The sequence below is a fragment of the Monodelphis domestica genome, chromosome 8, assembly GCF_027887165.1.
Source record: "Monodelphis domestica isolate mMonDom1 chromosome 8, mMonDom1.pri, whole genome shotgun sequence".
NCBI lineage: Eukaryota > Metazoa > Chordata > Mammalia > Didelphimorphia > Didelphidae > Monodelphis > Monodelphis domestica.
In genome coordinates, this window is record NC_077234.1 from 2,059,673 (window position 1) to 2,086,361 (window position 26,689).

General features: G+C 65.3%; 5 protein-coding genes across 18 annotated transcripts; 2 read left to right on the forward strand and 3 right to left on the reverse strand.

Annotated features, from left to right (window-relative positions):
• Window positions 1–732: 732 nt before the first annotated feature.
• HASPIN (histone H3 associated protein kinase) lies at window positions 733–4,928 on the reverse strand. The gene has a single exon (XM_056806920.1). The coding sequence runs from the start codon at window positions 4,876–4,878 to the stop codon at window positions 2,824–2,826; it is 2,055 nt and encodes a 684-aa protein (XP_056662898.1). The 5' UTR covers window positions 4,879–4,928; the 3' UTR covers window positions 733–2,823.
• Window positions 4,929–7,206: 2,278 nt separating this feature from the next.
• Window positions 7,207–17,273, forward strand: P2RX5 (purinergic receptor P2X 5). Of its 12 annotated transcripts, XM_056806932.1 has the most exons (12): window positions 7,207–9,912; window positions 13,248–13,398; window positions 13,491–13,562; window positions 14,014–14,089; window positions 14,178–14,274; window positions 14,388–14,468; window positions 15,189–15,327; window positions 16,080–16,207; window positions 16,285–16,378; window positions 16,468–16,533; window positions 16,710–16,792; window positions 16,869–17,273. In XM_056806932.1, the coding sequence occupies exons 1-12, from the start codon at window positions 9,776–9,778 to the stop codon at window positions 16,954–16,956; spliced, it is 1,212 nt and encodes a 403-aa protein (XP_056662910.1). In that variant the 5' UTR covers window positions 7,207–9,775; the 3' UTR covers window positions 16,957–17,273. The 12 variants fall into 12 exon arrangements, 5 of the variants coding, with proteins under 5 accessions (XP_056662910.1, XP_056662908.1, XP_056662909.1 ...); XR_008913867.1 differs by having other exon boundaries at window positions 15,117–15,327; window positions 16,468–16,792; window positions 16,869–16,952; XR_008913868.1 differs by having other exon boundaries at window positions 16,468–16,792; window positions 16,869–16,952.
• A 461-nt stretch (window positions 17,274–17,734) lies between these two features.
• On the reverse strand, window positions 17,735–19,245 carry EMC6 (ER membrane protein complex subunit 6). Its single transcript, XM_056806955.1, has 2 exons — window positions 19,065–19,245; window positions 17,735–18,272 (listed from the first exon to the last, which is right to left on the reverse strand). The coding sequence occupies exon 2, from the start codon at window positions 18,196–18,198 to the stop codon at window positions 17,842–17,844; it is 357 nt and encodes a 118-aa protein (XP_056662933.1). The 5' UTR covers window positions 18,199–18,272; window positions 19,065–19,245; the 3' UTR covers window positions 17,735–17,841.
• Window positions 19,246–19,313: 68 nt separating this feature from the next.
• Window positions 19,314–21,860, forward strand: TAX1BP3 (Tax1 binding protein 3). Of its 2 annotated transcripts, XM_056806953.1 has the most exons (4): window positions 19,314–19,446; window positions 20,680–20,799; window positions 20,971–21,048; window positions 21,546–21,860. In XM_056806953.1, exons 1-4 carry the CDS (start codon window positions 19,408–19,410, stop codon window positions 21,681–21,683), a joined length of 375 nt encoding a protein of 124 aa, XP_056662931.1. In that variant the 5' UTR covers window positions 19,314–19,407; the 3' UTR covers window positions 21,684–21,860. The 2 variants fall into 2 exon arrangements, with proteins under 2 accessions (XP_056662931.1, XP_056662932.1); XM_056806954.1 differs by lacking the exon at window positions 20,971–21,048.
• Window positions 21,861–21,919: 59 nt separating this feature from the next.
• Window positions 21,920–26,650, reverse strand: CTNS (cystinosin, lysosomal cystine transporter). Of its 2 annotated transcripts, XM_056806943.1 has the most exons (12): window positions 26,496–26,650; window positions 25,979–26,088; window positions 25,815–25,893; window positions 25,624–25,708; window positions 25,417–25,520; window positions 25,202–25,333; window positions 24,120–24,219; window positions 23,926–24,045; window positions 23,663–23,833; window positions 23,450–23,567; window positions 22,522–22,636; window positions 21,920–22,218 (listed from the first exon to the last, which is right to left on the reverse strand). In XM_056806943.1, exons 2-12 carry the CDS (start codon window positions 26,076–26,078, stop codon window positions 22,188–22,190), a joined length of 1,155 nt encoding a protein of 384 aa, XP_056662921.1. In that variant the 5' UTR covers window positions 26,079–26,088; window positions 26,496–26,650; the 3' UTR covers window positions 21,920–22,187. The 2 variants fall into 2 exon arrangements, with proteins under 2 accessions (XP_056662921.1, XP_056662922.1); XM_056806944.1 differs by having other exon boundaries at window positions 21,920–22,636.
• Window positions 26,651–26,689: the final 39 nt, after the last annotated feature.

Consider the following 26,689-nt stretch of genomic DNA (forward strand, 5'->3'; position numbering starts at 1 on the left):
CCCTGCGGCCCCCTCTCGGCTTTCCCTCCAAATCTCGCTGGCGCGTGTCTCGCCGCACCCCGTCAGGGCCGCCCAGCCTCCTCCGAGCCCCCCAAAGGGCGCGCTGACAGGGCGGTTTCCACCTCGTTCCCCCGTTAGGCCGGGGGCGCCCCGAACGCAGGGCTGCGCCGTCCGGAGCAGCCGAGCCCCATCTTGTGGCCAGGCCCAGCCTGGCCCGCCAGGGGCTCGTGGTCCTCTCTCCGGCCTCCAAGGGCAAGCCGGAACCGCGTGCCCCTCCCCCAGACCTGGCAGTGTGGCTTCCGGCCTCCCCACCCAGCAGGCTTTTCCCGAGCCTCACCCTTCGTCCGCTCTGTCCTCCCTGGGTCTGGCGACTGCTCTTGGTAGTCCTCCTTCCAGCCGCCATCGGGGGCTCAACGGTCACTTCTCTGCGGGGGACGGAGGCCCCTCCTGAGCTCCAGCCCCGTCTAGGGTGCACGTTCCAAGCTGCCCCCAAAGGACCCCCAGCTTCTAAGGGCTCTCCCGAAGGCCGCTGCCGCGCGCTGACCCAACGGGCACCCTGGCCATTTGCCCCCTCCCAGGGCCGTCTCTCCGTGGGGCGCCTCTTGGCCTCCCGTTCCCGTTGCCGCCCCTAGCGCCGCCCCGAGGGCCCGGAAGGGAAGAGGCCCCGCTGAGCCGGAGGGAGGGAGCGGCCGCCAGCGCCTCTGCGGGGCCACAAAGACCAACAGTCGGCCCTTGACCTGGAAGAACTTCCATTTTATTGGAGGCGGCTGGGCGGAGGGGGAGGCGGGGCCCCACGCGGGGCCCGGCTGGCCGGACAGCGGCCACCTCCGTGTGCGTCCTGTGCAGGGGGCAAGCCGTGGTGGGCGCCACCAAGGAAGTGACCCTGAGCGTGCAGCTCGCCAACACCGGGGAGCAGTCGTACGGGACCAGGATGCTTCTGACGCATCCCTCCAACCTCCGGCTGAAGAGAATCCAGCAGGTGAGCCCAGGCGGGGGCCAGCCGCGCGGCTCCCCGTGCGAGGGAGGGAGGAGGCAAGGACGCCCCCCGGCCTGGCGGGGACATTCCCGGCCCCTCGCTCTCGTGCACAGCCTTCCTCAGCCACAGAGGTCCGGTGCATGGATCCCACGCCCGCCCCCAGCGGCCTCGCCATGACCTGCAGGCTGGGCCGCTTCCTACTCCAGAGGTCCCAGGTGAGTTCCCTGCTGGAGGCCGGCCCCGCCCAGGCCGCGCCCAAGACCTGCTCAGGCTGCCCATCCACAGGGCCTTGCTGTTGTGGAGGCGCTCATGTGTTTTCTTTCCGTGGAACCAGGTCAACTTTTCAATAACTTGGCAACTAGACGAAAGAAAATTCCCCAACGACACCGCAGAAATTGCCATTCTGGTCACCAAGTAAGTGCGGGCCGGGGCCACCGTCGGGCTGAGGCCGGCCCGCTCCTTTCGCCAGCTCCCTGGTTGTCCTGGATTCGGCACTTCCCCCCGCGGGCCTCAAGAGGGTGCTGGTGCCCGCCAGGAGCTCTCCAGGCCTTTTAGAAGACTCCTTAGCAGGCCCTCCTCTGGGGGTCGCACCCCTTCCTTCCCTGCCTAAAATGGGGGGGGGGGGGAGCGCCCCTGTCTGCTCACAGGGAAGTCCTGCCAGCTGCCCCTTCGCCTGAGGCCTTCCCTTTCTTAGTGCCAATGGTCAGCCCCCGCTGAGTGAGAGGCTGGAGCTGCGGGTCAAACATGCCCTGGCGGTGGTTCTCGACAAGTAAGTGGGGCTGCGGGCACTGGCAGGGAGACGGCAGTCAGGGGACCAGGCTGGCAGAGCAGAAACGGGCCCACTCTTAGAAATGACCGAGGTGAGCCTCCCAAAGGGCCAACGTTTTAGCTGGACCTGGAGGCTCGCCCTTCCTCCTTCTGGCTGTTCCTCGAACTCATAGCCCCTGGGGATCCCAGAAGCCCCAAGTCCTGACTTGTTGACTGGAGAAAGATGGGTTTGGCGCAGGAGGCCAAGTTCATTTAGAGCTCGGCTCTCTGACCGCGACCTCTGTGTCCCCTGCAGACCCCCAGTGATGTATGTGGACACGCGCCCGAGGCTCTGGGAGCACCAGGAACTCCAGTTTAACGTAGGTGTCCACGGACCGCGTCGGCCCAACCGCTGACTGCACGGGCCCGAGCCTCTCTTCTCTGTTTGCTTGGCAGGTCCGTGGGGAAAACCCCTTTGGAGCCGAGCTGGAGCTACGGATCTGTGTGCCGGCCAAAAGGCAAGGCCGAGACATCCTGAAGCTAAAGAACATCACGGCGATGCAGGTACCCACTTGACACTTCCAGGAGGGCCATTCTGGCTGGGGGTGGGAGCCTCAACGTGGGCTAGAGAAAGAGCCGGACATTCGGACGAGGGGCCACGTGGCACCCAGGAAAACACGAGGGACTGAATCCAAGGTTCTAATATTTGGGGGCAGTTTTTGTTCGCCTTTGGAAACTGGTGGCCCTGCCCCAGGTGTCTCGGGCTTCCTCTGCTTTGGGGCTAGGGCTGTCCTGGGACCTGCTCCTGCCTTTGTCCCCGTCCCTGGCATCACCTACCCTACCCCACCCTTCCACCTGCCCCGGGGGCCCTGGCAGCCTCCTTTCTCACCTACCTATGCCAATCTGCTGGGTGCTTTAAGTGCCTCAAAGATCAGGACTGAAAATGTAGGAAATAAGCATTTATAGAAGGGATTCCTCCAAGAGTTTAGTCGTCCCGAGGCCGAGGAGGGACCCAAAACGGCCATCAGCGTGTGCGTGTCCCAGCTGAAGTTCTCTCCAGACGCTTTTCTGGCTCAGGCCGGTGCCCAGGAGTTCGGCTGTCACCGGAACAGGCTGTGCTTGTGCAGCAGCTCTGTGGCCGAGTCGAAGGCCAGCACGGACTGGTAGAAGGCCTCGATCTGCCGCTTGACCTGCCGCATGGCTGCAGAGCTGGCTTTCCTCTTAAAGGTCGTCTCCCTCAGAAGCTTGTCGGCCAGGTAGTGGAGCCAGAGCACGTTGCTGTAGGGCTCGTAATGGGCCCAGCGGTTGCGGGTGCGCTTCTTCATGAGTCTATAGATGTCAAACTGGTAGTCCCCCTCCCCCTGGAAGAGCTCCTGCTCCTGGGAAATGTCACAGAAGACCACCAGGCCATCCTTCTCCAGCCGGGACAGCGTGTAGTCTATGATGTTCACGTGGATGCCGTGGGTGGCGATGGTGGCTGCCTGGCCATTGAGCGTGTAGCCCAGCTCCTTGGCGCTCGTCCTCTTGACCAGCACGTTGCCCCAGTGCAAGTCCCGATGCTCGAAGTGGAGGGCGGCCTCGGCGACGGCCAGTGCCGCAGTGACCTGGTGCAGCAGGCTCTTGGCCGCCGCTACAGAGGGCAGCTGCTTGCGCATGTGCTCCAGGTCGACACCCCCGAACTCGAACTCGAGCACCACGTAGAGCTGCTCATTGCCAAAGAAGTCGGGGCGCTCGTTGTCGGAGCCCCGCAGGCGGTGGAAGGCGTCCCAAGCCTGGAGCAGCAGGTCTGGGTAGGAGCCCCGCACACAGCGGGAGGCATACAGAGCAATGAAGCCCTCGGTGCGGTGGAGGGGCTCCTCGGCCAGGAGGCTCAGCTCTTTGGAGATGATGATCTCGGCCAGGATCTCCCCGAAGGATTTCTGGGGGCTTCCGTTCACCAGCTGGGCGCCCTCAATGGCGATAACCTTCAGAGCTGTGGTGCGGCCGGCCAACACAGCCCGGAACACCTCCCCAAACACGCCCTCCCCGATCTTTTCGCAGCTTTGGATCCGGTGGGGGGCCAAGTAGAGGTCGAAGGCCAGCGGGCCCTCCTGCTGGCACTCCTGGTAAACCTTGTCTGCATCGGACAGCACCGAGTCCTGGGCAGGGCTGGGGGCCAAGGCAGCTGCTGGCAGGGCGGGGTTGGGAGTCAGCAGGTACAGGGAAGAGGAGTGCCAGGGGGCGCTGCCTGGGGTGCCAGGGGCATCCAAGAGCACGAAGCTGCTGTCCGGTGTGCCAGGGGGCTGCAGCTCGGCCACCACCTTCCTCTTGTGGAAGGACAGTGAGGCCCGGGCCCGGAAGCGCCTAGGTCCAGCCCCTGCCCAGCGGGCGGAGCTGCAGCCACTGATGCACGCCTTGCGGGCGATGGTGTCAGGGGGCGCCCTGCGGGGCCGCTCCTGGTCCCGGGGGAGCCGGGCTGCCCTCCTGCGGGGGCGCCTCCTGGCCGGGGCTGGGGCGGGGCTGAAGAGGGAGGCGCTGGTGCCCAGGCCAGCTGGAGCGGGGCTGAGATTACGAACGGGGCTGAGGTCGGCCAGGACGCTCCTGACCAGGCAGCTGCTGGGGCTGTGGAGGCCAGGGCGGGGCTCCGGCTCCGGCTCCTTCTCCTCCGGGCCCTGGCCCGGGGTGCTGCACAGCGGGGGGCCAGGCCGCCGGCCCCGCGAGCGGAGTTTCCACGACCGCTCGGTCACAAAGGGGTGCGGCCGGTTCTCCTTGGCCGCAGCGGCCTCCGCTGCCTCCTCTTCTTCCTCCTCCAGGTCCTCGCGGGGCGCCTTGGCCCGCAGCCGCAGCCGCCGCCGTCGCCCCTGCCGGCTCGCCCCCGGGTCGCCCCAAGCGGGCCCCGGCTCGAAGTCGGGGTCCGACTCCGGCGCGGAGGTGGGGCTGCTGCAGCCGCTGGCGGGCTCGCAGCCAGGACTGCCGGCGCTCAGGCCACTGCCGCTGCTGCTGGAGAAGAGACGCCGGCGCTCGCGGGGCGGGGAGAACCAGGGCGCCGCTGCCACCCGGGACCGCGCCCCGCGCCCGAGGCCCCGTCGCCTTCTCCCGCCGCCGCCGCCGCCACCCAGGCCGCCGTACGTTCGGAGAAGCCGGACCTGCGACCGCGGGGCCAGGGTCGCCGCCATAGCGCCTGCTGCCCAACGTCCGCCCAGCGCGCGCCCAACGGCCGGGACTGCGCACGCGCCCGCAAGCGGGGGGGGGCGGGGAGAGGCGCGTCGCTGCTCTACTTCCCTAAGCAAAGTTTCTAGTTTGCCTCTCTTGTGCCGGGTGCATACGCGCTTCCTGGATCGCCCCACTGCGCCTGCGCTAACTGGCCAAAGCTCTGGTTTGGCGCGCACTGGCAGGAAGGGCCTTCGGCTTCCCGCTGGCGCTAGGCGCGCCCCAACAGGCATGCGCCTTAACGTGGTCTCCGCAGCCTAGAGGCGGAGCCAGAGGCGTGCCTAACCGAGATGTTTTCCTCGCTTTCCTTCTCTTCAGGCCTGTTCTACGTGCAGCTTGGAAGGAGGGTGCGAGCTCCGCTGCCCAGAAGGGCCCCCAGTCGAGGTGAGTCAGCCAGGATGCCCGAGATCCCCGCCTCCTTCTCTGGACCCAGGGGGCGTGGCTTCCAGCTTTCAGAACCCGGCCCAGTCCTCCTTTTAAGGCCCCGCCCCAGAGGCGTGGCCTCCCCGGAGGACCTCCCCAGCCTGGCCTTCCAAAGGCTTCCGGTCCCCGGGGTGGGAGTCCTAGGCGTTGCCACTTGACCACCTGTGTGTCTGGGGCTTCGGGCAGGACCTGCAGTGGCTGCGGCTGCGCTGCGCACTGCCCTCGGTCCCCTCGGCGGTGAAGCTGGAGGTCGAGCTGTCCCCACAGGTAGGACAGGTGGGGAAGGGGGCGGGTGAGGCGGCACCGAGGGGCGCCCCTGCCCGGCTGCCTGATCCCCGCTTCCCCACCGCAGCTCCCAGGGGTCCTGACCGAGCTGCACGTCCCCGCCGAGATCTCCTTCCACAAGACGCTGTACGAGAGCGCGCTGCCGGCCAGCTGCTGCCGGACCCGGGTAGGGCCGAGAAGCCTCTTCCCACACCTGGGCTCCCTGCAGGGCGCAACTGGACCGGTGGGAGGCGGCAGGGGCACGCCGAACCCCTGGGGAGATCCAGCTAGTGAGGCCCGGGAGAGCTCATCCGTGGGAGGCCGGCCTTCCGTGACTCCTGGCCCCGTGGTGCCCGGTCTCTTCTAGGCCACTGTTGTCCTGCTCCGGGCCCCCCACGCCCAGGCCTTGCCCATCATCCTAGGAAGCAGCGGGGGCGGACTTCTGCTCTTGGTTGGGATCGTGGCTCTTCTTTGGAAGGTGAGCCGTGGGCTCTGCTCCTTGGGCCCGCCCGCGCCTAAGCACCACCTGCGGTGTGCGCCCCCCCCCCCAGCCTCCCGTGGGGGCTGGCCGGAAGCCGGGCGGAGCTGGGTCTTGGTGGCCAGTGGGCCTTCGTCTGGGGGGGGGGCCACGGGCATCTGAAGAGTTTCCAGGAGCCCCAATGAACGTTTGGACCACGATGGGGGCCGCATCATTCTGGAATCCGTGGGGTGAGATGTTGCCAGCCTTAATTCAAGTCAGAGGCCAAGCAGGGCCAAGATGGGTGGCCTTCTGGGGGTGCCCAGTGGTTCTCTTTGGCCTGACCCAGCCACTCCCCTCCCCTGTCTCCCATGCCTGGTGGTGTTTCCCCGGGAAAGCGGGCCCCAGAGTGCTCAGAAACCCTTCTGGCTCTGAGAGCTCCTCGGCTGCCCCTTGCTGAGAGGCTGGAGAAAGCCAGTGCCTTTGGTTGTCGCCCTCTTTCCTGTGGAAGGGGCGGCGGGGCTCTGCCGTCCCTGGTGGGGCTGGGTGCCCAGGCTGGCTTCGGGGTCCCTCCTGGGGAGCCCCCATGCTCTCCCCTCCCAGAGAGCAGGGTCCTCTGCCGGCATCCTCCGCCTGTGGAAGGAGCCCTGGAGGGTGCGTCGTGTCTGACCACGCTTTGCCTCCTCTTTTGTGGCGTGGCTGGGGATGCTCCAGTGCGGCTTTTTTAAGAGGAAATACCAGGCTGTCACCTCGGACGGCAGGAGGAAATCCCAGAACTCCGAAAGGCTGCTCCAGGCCCAGAACTAGGCTCCTGGCGCGCGCTTCGCCTCCTCAGCCCATCCTGGAAATGGCTCAGCTTCTCTGTGGGTGTTTGATGATGTCTGTGAGATCGGACCCCCCATAAAATACCTGCGCTTCAGCCTGCCGCGCAAGCCCCCCCCCCCCCACTGACACAAGCCATCACCAAACACTTTTCACACAAATAAAGTGACGTCCAAAAATATTAACTGCTCATGGGTGGGCTGAGCCAATATGATAAAAATGACCACGTCCAAGTCCAAATGACCAACCAATTGTGACGTAGGGCCAGAAACAAACATTCATGGTGTTGACCGGAAGAACAGAAGGCCCAGAATGTCCATGGGGAAAACTGAAGGAAGAAGGAGCCCTACCAGACCTCATCAAAAGGGTCTGGTCTGGTCCGGGCAGTAGGGTGGCTCCGTGGAGAGAGCCAGGCCTGGAGAGGGGGTCCTGGGTTCCAGTGTGCCTTCAGAGCCTTCCCAGCTGGGTGAGCCTGGGCAAGTCACTTAAACCCTCTACCCCTTCTGCCTTGGAACCAACACCCAGTATTGAGTCTAAGATGGAAGGGAAGGGTTTAACAAAGAACAACAACCCGTCTGGTCCCAGCTAAGCAATAGAGCAGGGGGCCAGTGCAGTACCGTAGGTCCAAGCACAGCCGTACATGGCTGTCGTCAGCCAGTGTTGGGCAAGCCCAGAGAGCCCCTGCTTGGCAGAAACTCCTGGGAAAGCCAAGAAACGGCTAGAGCAGCATCTCGCCGCACAGCGCGTGCCAAGGCACGGTGACATCGGGCTCCCGACTCCACGGGATGTAAATGGATCATTTTGAGTAAGCCCAGGGTCTTCCACAGAGCCCTGTGGCCAAGGTGACAAGGAAGCAGGGAGGGCAGGTCAACGGATAGGAATATGGACAAATGGGCAAAGGATAGGAATAGCCAGTAAACTCCAAGTCACTCTAGATTAGAGAAATGCAAATGAAAACAACTCCTTGAGGAAGTGCCTCCTCAGAAGGAGGCACTGATACATCGTTGGTGGAGTTGTAAAGTGGCCCAGCTGTCCAAAGGGCCCTAAAGGTCTGGCTGGGGGGAGACCCGTTTGTTTGTACACAAGCACTGCCCGCAGCTCTTCGTGGTAATGGAGGGCACAGGATGGTGCGGGCTATTTCTGGGCCAGTTTTAGAAAACCCTGGAAAGAGCTGCGGGACCTGATGCGGAGAGGAGTGAGCAACAAGGTGGTGCTGAAGGACTTTGAGGGAGAACGGTGGCAATTTGAGACTGCAGAAGCTCCTTTTCCAACTTGTCTCTTTTTCTTTCTGCTCCCCCCTTGCTTGCCCCACGCTCATCTGGACGGAGGGTTGGCGTGACTGCGCCACTCTAACCTGGGTCAAATGGCCGGCCTTGGCAAGGAAGGGGGAGTGGGAGGAGGGAGAGAGAACATTTAGAATTCCAAAGTGTAAAGAAAAGGGTTACCACGTAATTGAGGGGACAGAAACTAAACAAGAAAAAAAAAGAAAACCCTCATCTAAACAACCAGAAAGATTTGGCCTCCCACGGGCTGCCCAGCCTGGCAATTGCCAGGGTTAAAGGGGTTCCCAGTGACCACAAAGAGAATTGTGAAGTGTGCACATGGGGGGCACTAAGAGCAGCCCTTGGGGGGGCACCCCCGGGGGCGAGGCCCCGTTTTCATTTGCTCACCTTTGGGGATTTGTGGATGTACTCGGAGGCATTCAAATCAGCTGCTCTTAGCCACCCCTCCGCACGCTGTGCTTGTAAGGGGCTTCCTGGCCACCCCACTCTCGGTGGAATTTCCTGGTGCTCCTAGTGTCTCTGAGGGAAACTGAGGCTGGCCCCTCGCTGCTGCGGAGGATGTTTTCTCTACTATAACCCGCCAGCGGCGGTTATAAAAAGAATTTTCCTTTGTGGGTTGGGGCTCGAGAAGGAGAGACACGCAGGCGTGATCCCTGCCAGAAGTGAGATAGAAAGCGCGGGCCGAGGGAGGCCTTAGGAAAGGGAGACTGGTGAGAACTAGAGGACCACTTTATTGGCGATTGCCAGGCTCAATGGATCCCTAGATAATTCCCATTGGACGGGAAGGTGCTGGTGACACCTGGGCGCTTTCACAAAGGAATTTGGCTCGCTCAAGAGTCGGCCCACAAGCATCCGGGTTCAAACCTGTGTCTGATGACCCGATGACCGCCCGCCAACACGCTGGGGTGCTGCATCTCCTTTGGCGCTTTCAGAGGACAGGCCCGACGTGGCTTCCTGGGACCTCTTAGCAACATGGGGATCCAGAAGGCACTTCTTCCTAACCTGTGGCTGCACCAGGATGTCCTGGGGCCGCAGACATTCCCTGGCTGTGTGACCCTACCCAAGTCACTTCACCTCCCTTGGCCTCCGGTTCTTCAGCTGGTAAGAGCCTCTTCCGTCTCGGGAGGAACCGGATGAGAGGAGTCTTGGAGGAAGTGGGGAGGGAGCGGCAGGGCGGAGGGTCCCCAGCACAAGCCCCAGGCTGAGGCCAGAGCCTGCGGGAAGGGAAGGGCAGCCCCAGCTCCCTCAGCCACAAAGGGGAGTTATTCTGGTGGAGGCGGCAGAGCGACCTTCACCTTCCCTCTTGGAAGCAATGCTAGGTGTCCCAGGTTCCCAGGCAGAAGAGCCAGCCGGCAGGGCTGGGCAATGGCAGTTCAGTGACTTGCCCAGGGTCACCCCGCCAGGAAGTGTCTGAGGCCAGATTGGCCGAGTTCAAATGGGGCACAGACACTTCCTGGGCACCCCGGCCTCCTGGGCCCTCCCCCTCCCCGGAGCCTGTGGGAAGCACTGGGGCTTTGCTGGGGGCGGGGCCGGGCCGCAGTGCGGGCAGAGGCTGGGCCCCGCCCCCAGCGGAGGAGCGAGGCTGCGGGCGAAACTGACCAGGGAGGGCGGAGGATGGGCCAGCTGGGCTGCCGGGCCCTGTGCCTCGGCCTGCTCGACTACAAGACGGAGAAGTACGTCGTGGTCAAGAACAAGAAGGTGGGGCTCCTCTACCGGCTCCTGCAGCTCGCCATCCTGCTCTACCTGCTGGGGTGAGTCCGCCGGGCTGCTGCCGCTGCTCCCCGCCCCCTCTGCCGGCGTCCCCCTCCCCCCAGCATTGTTGACAGGAGCCCTTGCTCGTCCAGCGCCTGCCCTCCCCCGCTGGGGCTCTCCCTCCTCCTCCCTGCACATTGGAGGAGGGGCGCTGAGCTGGGGGCGGGGCCTGCTGCAGCCCACTGAACCGCACTACTCTGCAGTGTGTGAGGGGCTGCTCGGTCGGGAGGGCAGCAGCAGGGGACCCGATGGCTGGCCCTGGCCTCCGCCCCAAGAGTTCCTGAGCCCCCTCTGCTGTGCCTCAGCTAGGTGGGGAGAACGGAAAGGCCTGAATTCGAATCCTGCCTCAGATTGCTCCTCTGCCTTGTAGGGTTGGTCTCAGGGTCAGATTTAGAAAGTGTTTTGCTAACTCTTCTTACTGTGGCTGCCCCCCACCCCTACTTGCCCTGCTGCAGCACCCGCCCCCTCTTGATCCCGGTGGCGGGAGGGCTCTGAGAGCAGAGCAGTCAGTTCTTGGCCTGGAAGTCGGCCATCCATCTGCTCCCACGTGCCTCCCTCCTGCCATCTTGGAATCTCAGAATGAATGGTGCCCAGGGGCTCCGGGCCTCCAAACACCCGCCTGCAGAGACAGGGAGCTCATTACCTACACAGTGGTGGTGATGAAATCCGGACTTCGTGCCTTTTGGGATAGGATTGGGTGACTGCGGCTCTGTGGATGGAGGCAGAGCCTGGTGGGGGCACCTTTCCTGAAGAGTGGGGGGGGGGGTGTCCACCCTGCTGGAGCAGATTCCAGTCTCTACCAAGAGCCCAACTGACAAATGGTGGCACGTGGACTCGAGCCAGAGGCTTTCCAGACCTCACGAATGATGTTCCCTCTCCATGAATGTGTACTCGGGGAAGATTCTTGGGTTCGAATCTTCCTGCCAAGGGTTCTTTCTGAAAGCTAATTAAGTCAGGTTGAGGGGAGACAAACATCCCCTTAGGCAAAAAGCTGGGGGGTGGAAGTGGGGGCATGAGACAAGCCAGGCCCAGCCTGATCAGGGTCACCACTACAGCCGGGCCTCAGAGCAGAGGCCAGGCAGTGCCCAGGGCCTTGGGCCTGGCATTGCAGGCGAGTTTGAGGCTGGCACAGATCGGCGGCAGGCCACCGTAGATTGCCCCTCTGGGTGCCAAAGCACCACAAGCCCAGAGGAGGGCTCAGAATAGCCTGCAAGGTGGTCCAGCAGAGTTCCTGACCAAATGGGGAAGTCAAGGCAGGCTTGCCAAGCAAAGTTCTGTTTGATTCCTGGAAGCACTCACTTCCCACCAATGAAGCAGCCAAAACCTCTGACCTGGGGGTGCGTCCAAGAATGGCACAAAGGCGACGCCAATAGCTCGGGCGTTAGGAGCGCCCCGGATTTGGGGAATCGGAGGTTGGTTATGTTGAAGATCCTGAATGCTGTGAGAATCTCTGGGGTCCTGTGGCACCCTGAGGCCAAGTCACTGGGGGCGCCTGGGCATGAGCTGAGGCACCTCAGGATCCACCAGGGTCAACTGCATTCAACCACAGAGGAGGCTGAACTTTGGAATCTGTGAGCCAGGGGGCTGGCTTGGTCCTGCCCACTGAGAAAAACCCAGGCCTCAAGCATAAAGGAGCGATTGCTCCCTCCCCCCCTCCCTTTGTCCCTTCTCTTTCTTCCCCCCCCTCACCTTCTGCCTTAGAATCAGCATTGGTTCCAAGGCAGAAGAGCGGTAAGGGCTTGGCAATGGGGATTAAGGGACTTGTTCAGGGGCACACAGCTGGGAAGTGGCTGAGGCCAGATTTGAACCCAGGACCTCCCTTCTCTAGGCCTGGCTCTCCATTCACTGAGCCACCCAGCCACCCCCCAAAAGATGATTTCTTAAAAGGGAAAGTACAGACCTGTCAAGTTATTTGCAGATCACAGAACAGGATAAGAGAGCTGAGGTTGGAAAATGGACATGGTGGTATCAGGAGTATTTTGTCTGACCTGTTAGGTGAAATGCAGAATGTGGTTCCAGAGTACAATCCTGTGCAGAGGGGAGTATTCTGAATAGAACACCAGAATCAAAGCTGATAAGCCGAGTCAATTCCTACTTCTTCTAGCAACACCCTTGGGGCCAGCTGACTTTGAAGCGAGTTCGAGGGCAAAGGGCCATGCCACAAGCAGTTATAGGACAACATCGATTACTTGTAAATGGGATCCAGGGGACAGGATCAATTGTCAGCTGCTGAAAACCACAGGCAGTGAGCTTGGCTTTGATTCTTGCAGAATTCTGAGCATAGTCACGGACGTGGGGCTTCATCTGGAACGGGCTGTGCCCTGCTAACCTCACAGCCTTCTGGGACAGGATTAGTAACCTGCACCCTGTGGGAAGGCCAAAGCTAAGCACTCCGAAAGGTCGCTCACACTCTCCCTGTGGCCCCTCTGGAGTGAGTGATGGTGCCCAGGCAATAGCACATTTTGGTGACTTTCAAGCTGCTCCAAGGGCTCAAGGCAATATCAGCTGCTGGCTGCTGGGCTCCCTGGGATGGGAATGCTGAAGAATAAACAGCCTGAGGCTAGGCAAGGGCCAGCGAGGCTCCCTTTATTATGACAAAGAGGCAAACATGATGAGATTAGATCCGTCTGGCTATTGTGCAACAGGACAGAAAGGCTTTTTGCTGAGGGAGGGCTGGCACCAGAGGTCTGGATCTTCCCCAGAGACAGAACAAACACCCTCCTTGAATATGTCCCAGATGCCGGCCCAGCTCAGCTTGGGGCTCCTTTTTCCTTGGGTCAGACCTAACATCTCTGATGCCATCCGTCAGCCAGTTGGGAAGGAAGTCTCTTCCGAGGCTCCGGACTTAACTCAAGGCTGGTTCATAGACACTCTGGTGGCCTGCTGCTGGACCTCGCATCTGACACCAAGGGGGGGGCGGGGACAGAATGGAGAATGGAGGCAGGAGCCCAGAAGATGGCAATGGGCTTTGGGCTGGATTGAGTAAGGCTTCAAGGTAGGCCCCCTCCTTGGGCCTCAGCAGTCACCTGGTCAAAGAGGAACCCCTCAGAAAAAGATCTGGGGGTCTTAGCGGACTCCTGGCCACTAGTGTGGATCTAGCCCTCACAAGTATGATGGTATCTGATCCTCAGAGCGGTGCTGTAAGGTAGGTGCTCTAAATGTCACCTTTGACAGAGGAGGAAACTGAGGCAGACAGAGGGCCTTGAGCCAGCTGTACACCAGAGCCCCGGGCAGGGGTCAGGAAAGGGCGGGTGAGCCGAAGGGCGCCCAGGGCCTTGCTCTGCGCCTCCGAGGGGGAGGGGCAGGAAGCCATCCGGAGTCGTGCTGGCCGCAGGTGGGTGTTCCTGGAGAAGAAAGGCTACCAGGTGGTGGACGCCGCGGTGCAGAGCTCCGTCATCACCAAGGTCAAGGGCGTCGCGTTCACCAACACTTCGGAGCTGAGGGAGAAGATCTGGGATGAGGCAGATTACGTCATGCCCTCCCAGGTAGCCCCGCCCCCAAATGCGTGCGGAGGCTCAGGGGGAGGGGGAGGGGGAGGGGCTCCGGGCCTCGCTGCCATCCCACCTTGGCTTCTCAGGGAGGAAACGCTTTCTTCGTCATCACTAGCCTGATCGTGACTCCGAGGCAGCGGCAGACCACATGTGCTGAGGTGAGAAGGGGCGGGGCCTGCACGGCCCCTCCCCTGGCTGCTGTGGAAGCCGGCGGGAAAAGGTGGCAGAGAGGGCACGGGCACGGGCACGGCAGCCTTGGGAGGAGTGGGGGAGCCAGAATGGAGGAAACGGAGGCGGAGCACCCGCTGTAAGTCCCTGAGCAGGACTACCGCAGCAGGGCACTGCCAGTTCCTGGATCGTGGGGCATTTCAGGGCACCACAGGGGACTGGGCGCAGCTGCCTAGAAGGGAAGTAGTGGCCACCTCCCTGCTGCGTGCCAGGCTCTGTGCCAGGCACTCTACACGGAGCAGCCCGCTTCAGCCTCACCACTCGGATCGTCCCCGTTGTACAGTGGAGGAAACGGAGGCAGGCAGGCTTGAGGGACTCGCCCAAGGTCACAGAGTCAGTCAATGTCCAAGGTCTGTCCGGTGACTCTTGCCCTGCCCACAGAGCCCCCACGTCCCCCACGCCGTGTGCTCCCAGGACAGCGACTGCCCCCGAGGAGAAGCTGTTCTTGGAGGGCACGGTGAGCCGGGGCACCTGTGGGGGGCTGGGGCACCGAGCTCCCCTGGGGATCCCTGAGGCGCCCCCGGGCACGTCTGCCTCCCTTCCAGGAGTGAGGACCGGCCGCTGCGTGAGAGCGGGCAGCAAGGGCAGGGGCACCTGTGAGATCTCCGCCTGGTGCCCAGTGGAGGGGCGGCGCCGCCCTGAGTGAGTGCAGCCCGGGAGGGGGAGAGGGTCACTCCTGCCCACACTCAGAGGCGCCAAGGCCACGGGCCAGCTCGGCGGGGGAAGGGGCTGACCTCGCTGGCCGCGGCTTTCAGAAAGCTGCTTCTGGAGAAGGCCGCAGACTTCACCGTCTACATCAAGAACTCCATCCGCTTCCCCCAGTTCAACTTCTCCAAGTAAGTGGGCCGGCGCGGCCCTGCCCGGGGGCCCCTCCTCCTCCTCCTCCTCCGGGTGTGGCAAGCCCTGACCCCGAGTGTGCGCAGGGCGCGTGCCCTCAGCTCTTTATGGAGGTGCCTTTGCCCCCAGCCCAGCGGGCATCCCAGAGACCACAAGGCCAGGGCTTATTGGGCCTGGCGAGGAGAGGGGTGCCCTTGTGGGAGCTCGGGGGAGCGGCGATTCTCTGGACATGGCATCGTCGTGGCGTCTGGCACCGTGCTGCTCTCCCCCAGATCCGGGCTGCCAGCGGACCCACCCGTCAGAGAGCAGGAGGCACCCTGGCGCTCCTCCGTTCCTCCAGGGGAGAGCTTCCTGGAGGCGGGGGACGCTCGGGTGCTCGTGTCCCATCAATGAGTCGATCGAGCACCATTTATTGTCTACGCTGCCCCCTGGGAGGTGCCAGGCTACACATGGGCCACCCAGAAAAGGCTAGATGGCAGGAGGTGCCCGGGGGAGGAGGGCCCCACACCTGGGGGGGGGCACTGATGCCCATGACAGGGGCTTCGGGAAGGCTTCCCGGAGGAGGCCAGGCTTCCCCTCCTGGTCCGCCCCAGCCCCCCAGGCCCCCCCCCCGCTGGCCACCGCCGTCCCTCTGTCCCTCCGTCCAGGGCGCTGGCCAGTCAGGAGGGGAACTCGCTCGGGCCTTTCCCAAGTCTCCGCTGCCCTGCTGTCGCCCGCAGATCCAACGTGCGGGACACCAAAGACAAGTCCTTCCTCAAGTCCTGCCACTTCGGCCCCCACAACCACTACTGCCCCATCTTCCGGCTGGGCAGCCTGGTCCATGCTGCGGGCCACGACTTTCGGGAAATGGCCCTGGAGGTGCTGCCCCTCGAGCTGCCGGTGTGGGGGCGGGGGGTGGTCACCCTGCGTCCCGAGAGCCCCCGCAGCCGGCCGCCACGTCTCCGCGTCTCTCGTGAACCGGACACCCGCCCACTGCCTGAGCCACCTCAGTCCAGGCTACACAGGGGCCCGTGACAGCCCCACGTGGGGGGGGATGTGGGGGGGATACACGTAGGGGGGCACTGGGGGGATGGGACACCTGGGTAGGATATGATGGGGGGCAGGATATGCTGGGGGGGGCACTGGGGGATGGGAAGGGGGTGGGTGGGTGTGATTGGCCACACCTGGGGGGGGGATGTGTGACAGCCACACCTTGGGGGGCACTGGGGGATGGGAAGGGGGCGGGTGGGCGTGACTGGCCACACCTGGGGGGCACTGGGGGATGGGAAGGGGGTGGGTGGGCGTGATTGGCCACACCTGGGGGGGGATGTGTGACAGCCACACCTGGGGGGGCACTGGGGGATGGGAAGGGGGCGGGTGGGCGTGACTGGCCACACCTGGGGGGCACTGGGGGATGGGAAGGGGGTGGGTGGGCGTGATGGCCACACCTGGGGGGGGATGTGTGACAGCCACACCTGGGGGGGCACTGGGGGATGGGAAGGGGGCGGGTGGGCGTGATGGCCACACCTGGGTACGCCGGGCTACATGGTGCCGTCTGTTCTGCCCGCGCCCATGTGGGGGCTGAGGCTGCTGCCAGGCAGGCGTCTCCCGACCCTCGTCGGTCTCTCTAGGGCGGGGTGATAGGGATCCGGATCGAGTGGGACTGTGACCTGGACCAGGCGCCCTCGGCCTGCAGGCCCCGGTACTCCTTCAGCCGCCTGGACGGGGCGAGGGCGGCGGCCTCGGGATACAACTTCCGGTGAGCGGCCCGCGCGGGCGGGTGGGGGAGGGCCGGGCCTCAGGGGGCCTGGCACCAGCGCCTCCCGTCCTGGCCAGATACGCCAAGTACTACCAAGATGCTGACGGGGTGGAGTTCCGCACCCTCACGAAGGTCTACGGCATCCGCTTCGACGTGCTGGTGTCCGGCAAGGTGCGTGCGCCCGGGCTCCGCGGGTGTCTTTGGGGGGCCGGACTGCCGGGGAGAGCCGGTGACCGTCCCCTCCCCGGACTCTCCTCCAGGCCGGGAAGTTCAGCATCGTCCCGACGTTGGTCAACGTGGGCTCTGGCGTGGCCCTGATGAGGGCCGTGAGTAGCCGCGCTCTTCCTCTCCCACGCGCCCACCCGTCTGACCTCCCCCTCCCCAGGCCAGGCCCCCAGCCCCAAGTCCTGAGGGCCGGGAGCAGCTTCCTCCCCTGGGCGCCCCTCTCGCCGGCCTCGGGGATCCCCCCAGAGCCCCCCGTGACCGGCGGGCTGTTTTCCAGGTCGTTTTCTTCTGTGACTTAGTGCTCATCTACCTGATCAAAAAAAGCCACTTCTACCGGGAGAAGAAGTACGAGGACGTGGGGTGAGCTGGGGCCCGGCCCAGGGCGCAGGTCCCCGTTTGGCCTTGGACCCCTCCGTGACGGCTGCCCCTCTTGCAGGCCGACCTCGAGAAGGCTCCTGGCGGAGGAGCGGGCCTCGGCCTCTGGGCGGGGGCTGCCGGAGACCGCAGCGGGGCCTCCCTCCTGAGGCGCACGTGGGGCTGCTGGCCGGCATCTGCCCCTGAGGTGCTGCCGCTCTGGACAAACATCTGGGGGGGCCTCTGAAGAAGGGAGGCACAGCGAGGCCTGCCTGTCACAAGGATGAGGGCGGGCACCCGCCCCTCTGGGGAAAGGAGGCTCCCGGCAAGGCCCCCCCTTCCATCTGCCCTCGCCTCAAGGAGCCCGAAGGGGCCTCTGGGAGCTTGGCCCAGCCCATCTGCTCCAAGGGGTCCCGGGGAAGGCCCCGCTTCCTCTCTGCTGACTTGGGTACAAATGCCACTTAATAAACTGCCCTGTAACGCGCCAGCCACGGCCTCTCCCTTCATCCCTTCCCCCCTAGAATCAATTCCGTGGGCTGGAGCCGAGGAGCAAGAGTGGCGAGGGTCAGGCCAGGAGGGGCCATCCGGCAGGAAGCGTCTTGGGGCCACATTTGAACCCAGGACCCCCCACTCCAGGCCTGAGGCTCCCCGAGCCACGAGTTTTTAACCAAGCGGGAATAAAATCACGAGGAGCCCAGACTCCTTGGACCCCTCGTGGCCTGGCCAGATTCCACATGAAGCGAGTGCAAGGCCCAACTCTCAGGCCACGCACGACCCACCAGCATGACACCAAATGGGCTCTGGTGGCAGAGTGGAAGCTCCCAGAGGGCACAGGAGGCCTGAGGCGGGACCCCCGCAAACCTGGGCCACACATGGTTGGGGAAGCGTGGCTGCCCTTCTGGGGCGGGCCGGACCGAGGGGACCCCGCCCTGACAGCGCAGCACGCAGTTGGGTTTCACATTTGATTTAATCCGGGCCTCCCCCAGAGACCCCCTCAGACATAAGTTACTAAGACTAGAGCGGGCGGCCGGGGCCCAGCAAGGTCAGTCCTTCCCCTAGTAGACGTGCACCATGCCGTACAGGAAAGTCCAGAAGAGGACGTAGGTGAAGAGCCCCCCAACGAGGCCCCCCGTGAAGAGCGGCCGCCTCGATTTGAAATACTTGTTCCATCGCCGGCCGGCCTTGAGGGCGAGCAGCAGAGACAGCAAGGTGGACGCCAGGAAGTAGAAGACGAAGCCGTAGAGGCCCGTCAGGCCCAGGATCCCTGCTGTGGCCCCCGACAGGGCGGACACCGACGTCCGGCAGTAGTCCAGGACGGCTGCATTCCCGCGCACGGCCGCCTCGCTAATGAAAGGGGGCCCCTCACGCTTGGGCACACAGGGGGCGGCGGCGGCCCCGGCCGCAGCAGCCATGGCTCAGTCCGGTGCTCTCCCTGGTGATGGCTCTAAGGTCAGAGCAGAGGGGTGCCACGTCCCTGGGGGGCCTCCTGGGGGGCGGGGCAGACAGACAGAGATGGTGTTGGTGTCTTTCCGGGTGGGACTGAAAAGCCGGGCCCCTGGAGGCCAGCTGGGGGTGCTAAGGAGCCCCTGGGGGGGAGGGGGCGGGCGCAAAGCTCCTGCTTGGCAGCTGTCGATGGGACAGTCACGGGAGGGTTTCCTGGAGGAGGTGACGCCCCCATCCCCATTTCCCTTGTCCCAGAGGCGGCAGCTCGGCCTCATCTGCTGAATCTCGCTTGATCTCAGCCAGAGCCACAGAGAAACGCAGGGGGGGCTGGGCTGGTGCCTTCTCTCCCTCCCAGGTCTTGCTCCTTTCTAGGCAAACTTCGGCTTCTGGGTCCTTTACTCCATGTAGTCCTGCCCCTCCCCCTCCATCTGCCCTCCTGAGCTGCCCCCCTCCGCCCCGCGGCAGTGCCCTCAGCTTCTCCCTTCTGGGGTTCTCTCCGGTGGCTCTCCTTCCTTGTTCCAGGCAGTGGGCCTCTGGGGCCGCGTCCACAGTGCCTTTCCCCCCGCCCTTACCTACAGAGCAGACGCCCCCCCCCCTCACCTCAGCCTTCAAAGAGGGGAGGTCGGGCGGTCCCGGGGCCGACGGAAGGTCTCAGCGTTTAGGGAGGGGCGGTCCCAGCCCCCAGGGGGCTTTGGCCTCTAACCTGTGACCCGCACCCCGATAACTCCCTGGCCCAAGCGAGCCCAGGAAGGAGAGGCGGGGGCTCCCGGGCCTGCGTCTCCTCCCTTCCCCCCTAGGAGTCCCTAGACAGGGCGCGGGTCCCGCGGGGGCTTACCTGGTTCGGGCAGGGAAAGTGGCAGCGGCAGCGGCAGCGGCAGCAGCAGTGGATCAGGCTGTAGGAGAGGACACACTGGCCGCAGCCGCCATCTTGGTTCAGAGGCTGCTGGGAGAATGGGGCGGGGACAGCCGGTGCGTGCGCAAGTGATGTCCCGCCGACCCCGCCCCCTGGTCAGAGAGCACTGCGCACGCTCCGTATGGCCCCGCGGAAGGCGGAGCCCAAGGAGGGCGATCCGCGCTGTGATTGGTTGTGACTTTCGTGCATAATTCATGAGAGGCGGGGCATCCCGAGCCCTTTTGTTAGAAGGGTGGGGCCGGGCGGGGTGGGAGCCACCGCCAAGATGTCCTACGTGCCTGGGCAGCCGGTCACCGCAGTGGTGGTGAGTGGGGGGGGGTCCCGGGGTATCCCGGGAAGTGGGACCCGTTCTTGCGACGGCGCACCCCCGACGGCGGGGAGGGATGGGGTCAGGCTCGCGCCCAAGACGAGGCGCTTCTCCATAGGCGCGCCCCCGATATGGCGGGGGAGAGGAGGAGCGGGCTCCGCCCCTCTCCAGGAAGAGCGGGGCTCCGGCAGAGGACGCCCGCAGGGGCTGACGCTCTAAACTCCGAGTTCCTCCCCAGTTTGGGACAGTTCGGCGCCCGGCCTGGCCTGAGTGCTCTGAACACCCCCTCCTGGGCCCATCGTCCCTCCGTGTCCTGCCCTGGCTGCTGCCAGGACTTTTAGCCGGAAAGGACCGGCGGCTTGTTGTGTGGACTTTGGCCCTTAGGCGGCCCCCAGTAAGCGCCCCCGCTGTGTGGCCCGCAGGCCACTGGTTTTACCGGGCCCCCAAAGGGCGGCCCGGCGGCAGGAGGAGGTGGGCCTCCGCTGGGAACGGCCGCCTCTGCCTTCCTGGGCAGCCTCTGAGTCTCACGGGCCCAATTGCAGCCCGGCTCTGGCCGGGAGGTAGCCGGATGTCTCCCTCGGGGCCGAGTCACCGTTTCCTGGTCTCCGAGGCTCCCTGGGGCGGCTTCCCTCCTCCTGCTGGCGCAGGGCGCAGCGATGGGTGCCCTCCGGGATGCGGATGGAGGGGGCCTGCCTGACTCCCCGCCCACCAGGGAGCAGTGGGGGCTCCTGGGAATGAGCCTCCCCAGGCAGACGTTGCTGGCCCGAGTCCTCGGATCACCCGGAGTACAAGGACCTCCGCTTTCAGCCCAGGGCACACGGAGACCCCCGCCCGGCTCCTCCTCTGCAGAATGGGGGGGGCATTACGTGCTTGGGGGTACCCGGCCCAGCCCCGTGAGCTCTTGTCCTCCAGGGGCCCCGCTGCCTTCCTGTCCTTTGTCGAAGGGAGAGCCCGACAACCGGCCCGGTGCCTGGCACGGGGTGCTGTCCCTCCGGGGGATGGTGTGTGGGGGAGGCTCTGCCCAGAGCCAGGAAGGGCAGAGCTGCCCCCCCCCCCCACCTCCTGGCATCCCCCAGACATCCCCCCTGGCAGGGAGAGGGGAACCGTGCAGAAGGCCCGGAGACTCCACCTCAGAGCCTTGGCCCCTTCCCCTCGGGGGCTGGGCCACCCGCATCCCATCACCTCAGCCGTGCCAACCGTGCCGGCCTCTTTGCCCTTTTTCCTGGCCAGCAAAGAGTTGAGATCCACAAATTGCGCCAAGGGGAAAACTTGATTCTGGGGTTCAGCATCGGTGGGGGCATCGACCAGGACCCGACTCAGAACCCCTTCTCCGAAGATAAGACCGACAAGGTGAGGGGTGATGGCCATAGCCGGGGTACGCGGGCGGGGGGGGGGGGGGACTGGCCCCCCGTGGCTCCTGTGACAGGGACACGTGCCTGTCCCCGATGGAGCCTTAAACACGTTTGGCTTCTCTGGGCCGGGAAAGGGGCCCCCCCGTGAAGCCGTCCCTCCCTCTTGCAGGGCATTTACGTCACCAGGGTGTCAGAAGGGGGCCCCGCGGAGGTGGCGGGCCTTCAGATTGGAGACAAGATCATGCAGGTGAGGCCGGGCAGAGGTGACAGCGGGGCTGCCAGGCATCTCACAACAGCCCCCGTCTGGACTTGAACTCAAAGCCTAGACCAGAGCTGTGTGCACAGTGGTGCTCCCTTCATGCCATTTATTGAGGGCCTACACGATGCCCCCAGGAGAGGCAGGCTGCTCACAGCCTCTGTCCTCGAGTGGAGGGAACGTCTCTTCTCGCTCTGCCCGGGCCCCTTCCTACTTTCCCAGAGCGGTGCCCTCCTTGGCCTCACCACGGCCAGCACCCCAAATGTGGCTCCTCTGTCCCCCTCGGGCTCCCAGCCAGTGGCCGGCACCTCGTCCGCTCTGGCCCCAGCCCATCGTGGCCTCCCGCCAGAGCCTGGACTCTAGGATCTGCTGGGAGGAGAGGCCCGGCCTGAGCTGCAGCACCCTCTGTGGCAGGCTTAGGGGGACGGAGGGGGGCAGGGCATGGGGGCTCTTCTCTGGGCCGGCTTGGAAAAAGCGTGTGTTCGCAGGTGAATGGCTGGGACATGACGATGGTGACCCACGACCAGGCCCGCAAGAGACTCACCAAAAGGAATGAGGAGGTGGTGCGGCTGCTGGTGACCCGGCAGGGCCTGCAGAAAGCTGTGCAGCAGTCCATGCTGGCCTAGGCCAGCCTCCGTCCCTCCCTCTGCCGGCCTGGGGGAGCTGGCTCCTCTGCAGCCCTTCCTGCCAGGGACGTGGAAGCAGGAGTGGCGGCTGCGGGCCCCCCTGACCCCCCCCCCCCCCCCGCCTTATTTTTGTTACTCGGCCGAATAAACGAAGCTGGCCTTCGGGCCTTCCTCCTCTCTGGGGCCCTCTTCCTCGCCGCAGGGGACACACGCACTCGCTCACTTGCTCAGGGTAGTCAGGCGCAGAAAAGGAATTTAATTTGAACCGAGGCCTCTGACAGGATCCTGCACGAATGACTCGCGCAATCTAGAGCAAGGCCCCACGTCCAGCCACCACCGGGAGGGAGGCAGGCTGTGCCCCAGGGTGCCCCCAGCGGGGAAGGAGCCACCACTGCCTGGGTCCGGGGCTCTTAGCGGGCCGGGTGCCCTCCTGGCAGAAGCTGCCAGGGGGATGCTTGGACAGACAGCGGGCAGCGGGAGCCAGCTCCCTCTGGCACGAAGCTACTAGGGGTGAGCCTCAGAACTGGGGAAGAGCCTTGAAAACAAACACAAGAGAGATGGTTCTGAGAATGGCAGCCTCGGGCCGGCTCACCGGGGGCGCCCGCGCTTGGGCCGGGAGTGACGTTTAGTCTCAGCAGATGATGGGGCAGGGTGGCAGCGGGAGCGAGGACGGCAGGATTTCCAGCTGGCAGAGGCGGCAGTGCCATCCCTCCAGGCTGTGGGCTCGGAGGACGAGGGTCCCACGGTGCAGGCACCGGAGCCAATGCGGGCCTGGCACGTGGCTCCTCAGCCTGCAGGATTGGTGGGGCTGTCCCAGAGCTAGGTGAGCTGCTCGTACCCTGGCTTCTGTCTATACAAGCAGTAGTGCTGGACGATGAACACTACATCGAAGACGATGGAGAACATGCCGAGGCCAAACTTAGTTGGGTCTCCAAAGATCAAGTTCCACTCATCTGCAGACAGGCAAGAGACAGTCTATCAGTGTGGGAGCCTCCAGGGGCCCAGGGAGCAGGCAGGGAGAGAGCCTCTGGGGTCAAAGGAGCAGGGACGGAGCCTCCAGGGGCCCAGGGAGCAGGCAGGGAGAGAGCCTCTGGGGTCAAAGGAGCAGGGACAGAGCCTTCAGGGGCCCAGGGAGCAGGCAGGGAGAGAGCCTTCTGGGGGGGTCAAAGGAGCAGGGACAGAGCCTTCAGGGGCCCAGGGAGCAAGAGAGCCTCTGGGGTCAAAGGAGCAGACAGAGTCTCCAGGGGGTCAGGGGAGTGGAGAGAGAGCCTTCTGGGGGGGTCAAAGGAGCAGGGACAGAGCCTCTGGGGATTGAGAGAGCCTCCAGGGAGCCGGTACAGAGTCTCTGGGGGCCCAGGGAGAAAGGATGGAGCCTCTGGGGGTCAAAGGAGCAGGGACAGAGCCAGGGAGCAGGGAAGGATCCTCCGGAGGTCGAGAGAGAGCCTCCGGGGGCCCAGGGAGCAGGGACGGAGCCCAGGACTGCCCTGGTTTACACCCCCACAACGTCGGGGCTCTTTGTCTAAGGACGTTTGAAGACTTGAGGAACGGAAGGCCGGCAAGTGGCTCTGTGGCTAGAGAGCTGGGCCGGAGCCGGGAGGTCCTGGGTTCCAGTCTGGCCTCAGACAGTGCCCTTCCCTCCCTTCTGCCCTGGAATGCCTCTGCCGCGGAGGCTCAGCTCCAGGCCCCTTCCTGGTTCTAGTTCTAGCCGGGCCCCTTCCTGGCCGAGGCCCCGCGGCTGCTGGCTCGCCTGAGCCGCTCGCACTCACCGTTGTTGTAGGACGTGAAGAACATCTGCAGGAGGCTGAAGAAGCCGCCCACGAAGTCCAGCAGCACGTTGCCGATGCTCCAGCCTTCCGTGCTCTTGCGGCGGAAGTTCAGGAACGCCTGACGGACGGACGGACAGACGCAAGGGGGGTTGGCGAGAAGGAGGCGCCCCGACCCCCGGCCCCTCCCGTCCGACGCGCCCCCGCAGGCCGCACCTGGGGGAAGTACTTGACCAGCGTGACGGCCAGCTTGATGTAGGAGAAGCAGAAGAGAACCCGGAGCCAGGAGAGAGCGCCCAGGAGCGCAGCGCACAGCACAGACAGGGCGAAGAGCCAGGCCAGCACCAGGAAGCCCACGGCGGCCCACGACACCTTCTGGCTGCCCCTCTGCAGGGAAGGACAGGGGGGGCTGGGGCGCCGCTCCCTCCGCTCGCCCTCCCCCCTCCCCTCCCCGGCCAGGCCCTCAGCCCCTCCCTCACCTCATACAGGTAACACTGCAGGATGACCACCAGGGTGAGGACCAGGGCGTGGAGGCTGAAGAACACGTCGTTGCTGTCCACGGGGTTCACGCCACTGGGGTACTCCTGCAGGAACTGCTCCTGGGGGCCGAGCGGAGGGGCCGTGGGCTGGGGGCGGGGCTGGCCCCCCCCGAGCCCCCCGGCCCGGCCCTTACCTTGATGTAGGGCACCCAGAAGAGGCCCACGTTGAACACGGCGTAGGCCATGAAGCCCGTGAGGTTCAGTGCGATGAAGTCAAAGCTGAGACCCACCACGCTGCGAGAGAAGCCCCGAGAGGCTCGTCTGGGCCGGGCAGAGAGGGACGGGGAGCCCCCCGACTCCTGCGGGCCTGTCTTAGAGTCCACACTAAGGACGGCTTCCCGGGGGGTTAAGTGACTTGTCCAGGGTCTCACAGCCAGGTGAGGTCAGGCTGGAACCCAGGACCTCCTGTCCGCCCACTGAGCCGCCTCGGAACTCCTGGGCTCAGGGCACGATGCTCTCCCTCCCGGCCCCGTCTCTCAGGGCTGCTGCCCCTGCCTCGATGCTCAGCCTTTCCCTCCCAGGGGAAGCCCCGGCTCTCCACGGTGACCCGTTTGGGTCCCTGCTGCCTCCTGGAGGATGGAGGCCGGGCCTTCATCCTGCCGCTCAGCGGCGCCCCCCGCCGGCCCCTCACAATCCCTCTCCTCTCCCGGGGCCTCTGGGGCCGGCCCAGGCTCTGCCTGCTGCTCTCAGGCCACCCCCAACCCTGTCACTAGGCGGGCCAGGGGAGGCTCCTCAGCCATGCTTGGGGGGGGGGGCTCCCCGCTTCCTTCAGGCCAGGGGAGGCTCCTCAGCCACGTTCGGGGGGCTCCCCGCTTCCTTCAGGCCAGGGGAGGCTCTTCAGCCACATTCGGGGGGCTCCCCGCTTCCTTCAGGCCAGGGGAGGCTCTTCAGCCACATTCGGGGGGCTCCCCGCTTCCTTCAGGCCAGGGGAGGCTCCTCAGCCACGTTCGGGGGGCTCCCCGCTTCCTTCAGGCCAGGGGAGGCTCTTCAGCCACATTCGGGGGGCTCCCCGCTTCCTTCAGGCCAGGGGAGGCTCCTCAGCCACGTTCGGGGGGCTCCCCGCTTCCTTCGTCCGTGGCACAAATCCCACCTCTGAACGATGTGGCCGCCTGCGTCCCCTCGAGCTGACCCCGGCTCGGGCTGCCCCCCTGCCCGCCCCAGGGAGGGGAGCCCGTGGGGGAAGCGGGCACGAAGGGGCGCCGGGCGGGAGCCTTACCTTTTGCGGCGCCAGTTTTCGACCACCTGCGGGTAGAAGGACACAGACCAGGCCACGAAGTAGATCCACCCGATGACCTGGTTGAGCCCTTCCAGCGTGCGGCTGTGGGTCACCAGGAAGTGGACCAGGACGCTGGGGGGGACCAGACGGGCGGTGAGAGGCGGCCGCCCGGTGCCCGGTGCCCGGTGCCCTCCCGGCGCCCGGCCGGCTCTCACCTGCTCTCGTTGGAGGGCTCGCGGTGGAGTCGGAGGGTCACCTGGCCCACGTCCCGGCCCGCCACGGGGAAAGAGGCCGCCTTCTGCCCCGCGGGCACCGGCACCTGTCGGAGGCACAGAGCTGCCCGGGTGCCCTGGGCGGCCCGAGCCCCCGCCCTCCCCCCGCCCCCAGACCCCGGCCTAGCCACGGGCGGGGGAGCCGCTCACTTCCTCGGGGAAGTCCAGGATGGTCTCGTTTCTGGAGGAATAGACCAGGCGGAGCGTGATGGCCGTAGCCGCGCCGGCGGGGGCCCTGCGGGGGACGGGAGCCTGAGGGAGCTGCGGGAAAGCCCGGAGCCCCGCGTTCAGATCCCGCCTGCTGTCCCCCCCCTCCCCGGCCCGGCCGGGCGGCCGCTCACCCCAGAGTGACCGAGACGTTCTCCGAGCTGCCGCGCTCCAGGCTGACGACGCGGGGCGCGCTGAGGCCCCCGGCCGCGTCTGAGGGGCAGAGAAGAGGCTGAGTCCTGCTGCCGGGCCCCAGGCGGGCACCCCAGAAACAGGAAGGGGAGGAGGGGCCACTCACCGCAGGCTCCCGCGAAGCCCAGAGGGACGGCCACCAGGGCCAGCCACCAGCACCGCCGCCTCCAACAGCTGGCCACGCTCCCGCCACGCTGACCCGCCATGGGACTGGCACTGAGGGGGAACGGGGTGGGGGGTCAGGGAGACCTCGGGGCCCCCACAGGAGGGGGTACAAGTCTGTACCGGGGGGACCACCAGGGGAAGGGGGAGGCGGTCCTCTGGGTCCCAGGGACACGGAGCCCTGCCTGAGGGGTCAGGCCACGGCACTCCCACTGGTGGGCCCAGGGAAGCGCAAACATCTCGGGGCTGGAAACGGGGCAGCTGGTGTAGGCGTCCCCAGCTTCCCCCTCTGCCCTAACCGCGGCCGGGCCCGCCCACCGCCTCGCTAGGCTGGACGCCGGCCAGGCACCAGGCGCTCCATCACCTCCCCCACTTGTCGATGCTGCAGGGGGCGGGCGCCGCGGAGCACGCGGAAGCAGGTAGGCCTCCCCGGGGCTCGGTCTCCGCCCAGGCTCACTCACCAGCAGGGAAGCAGGAGCAGGAAATAGCACTCTTCACCAGCAACCAGAAGAGCCCAGCCGGGCCCGCCGCGCTGCTACTTGAGGCTCCTCGGGTGTTGCGTCACCGACACGCCGCCAGGCCCACCGGCCAATAGGAACGCGAGGCCCCGTAGCGCTCCGCCCCTGCCCCGTCGCGCCCCTCCCACCTCCCGCCC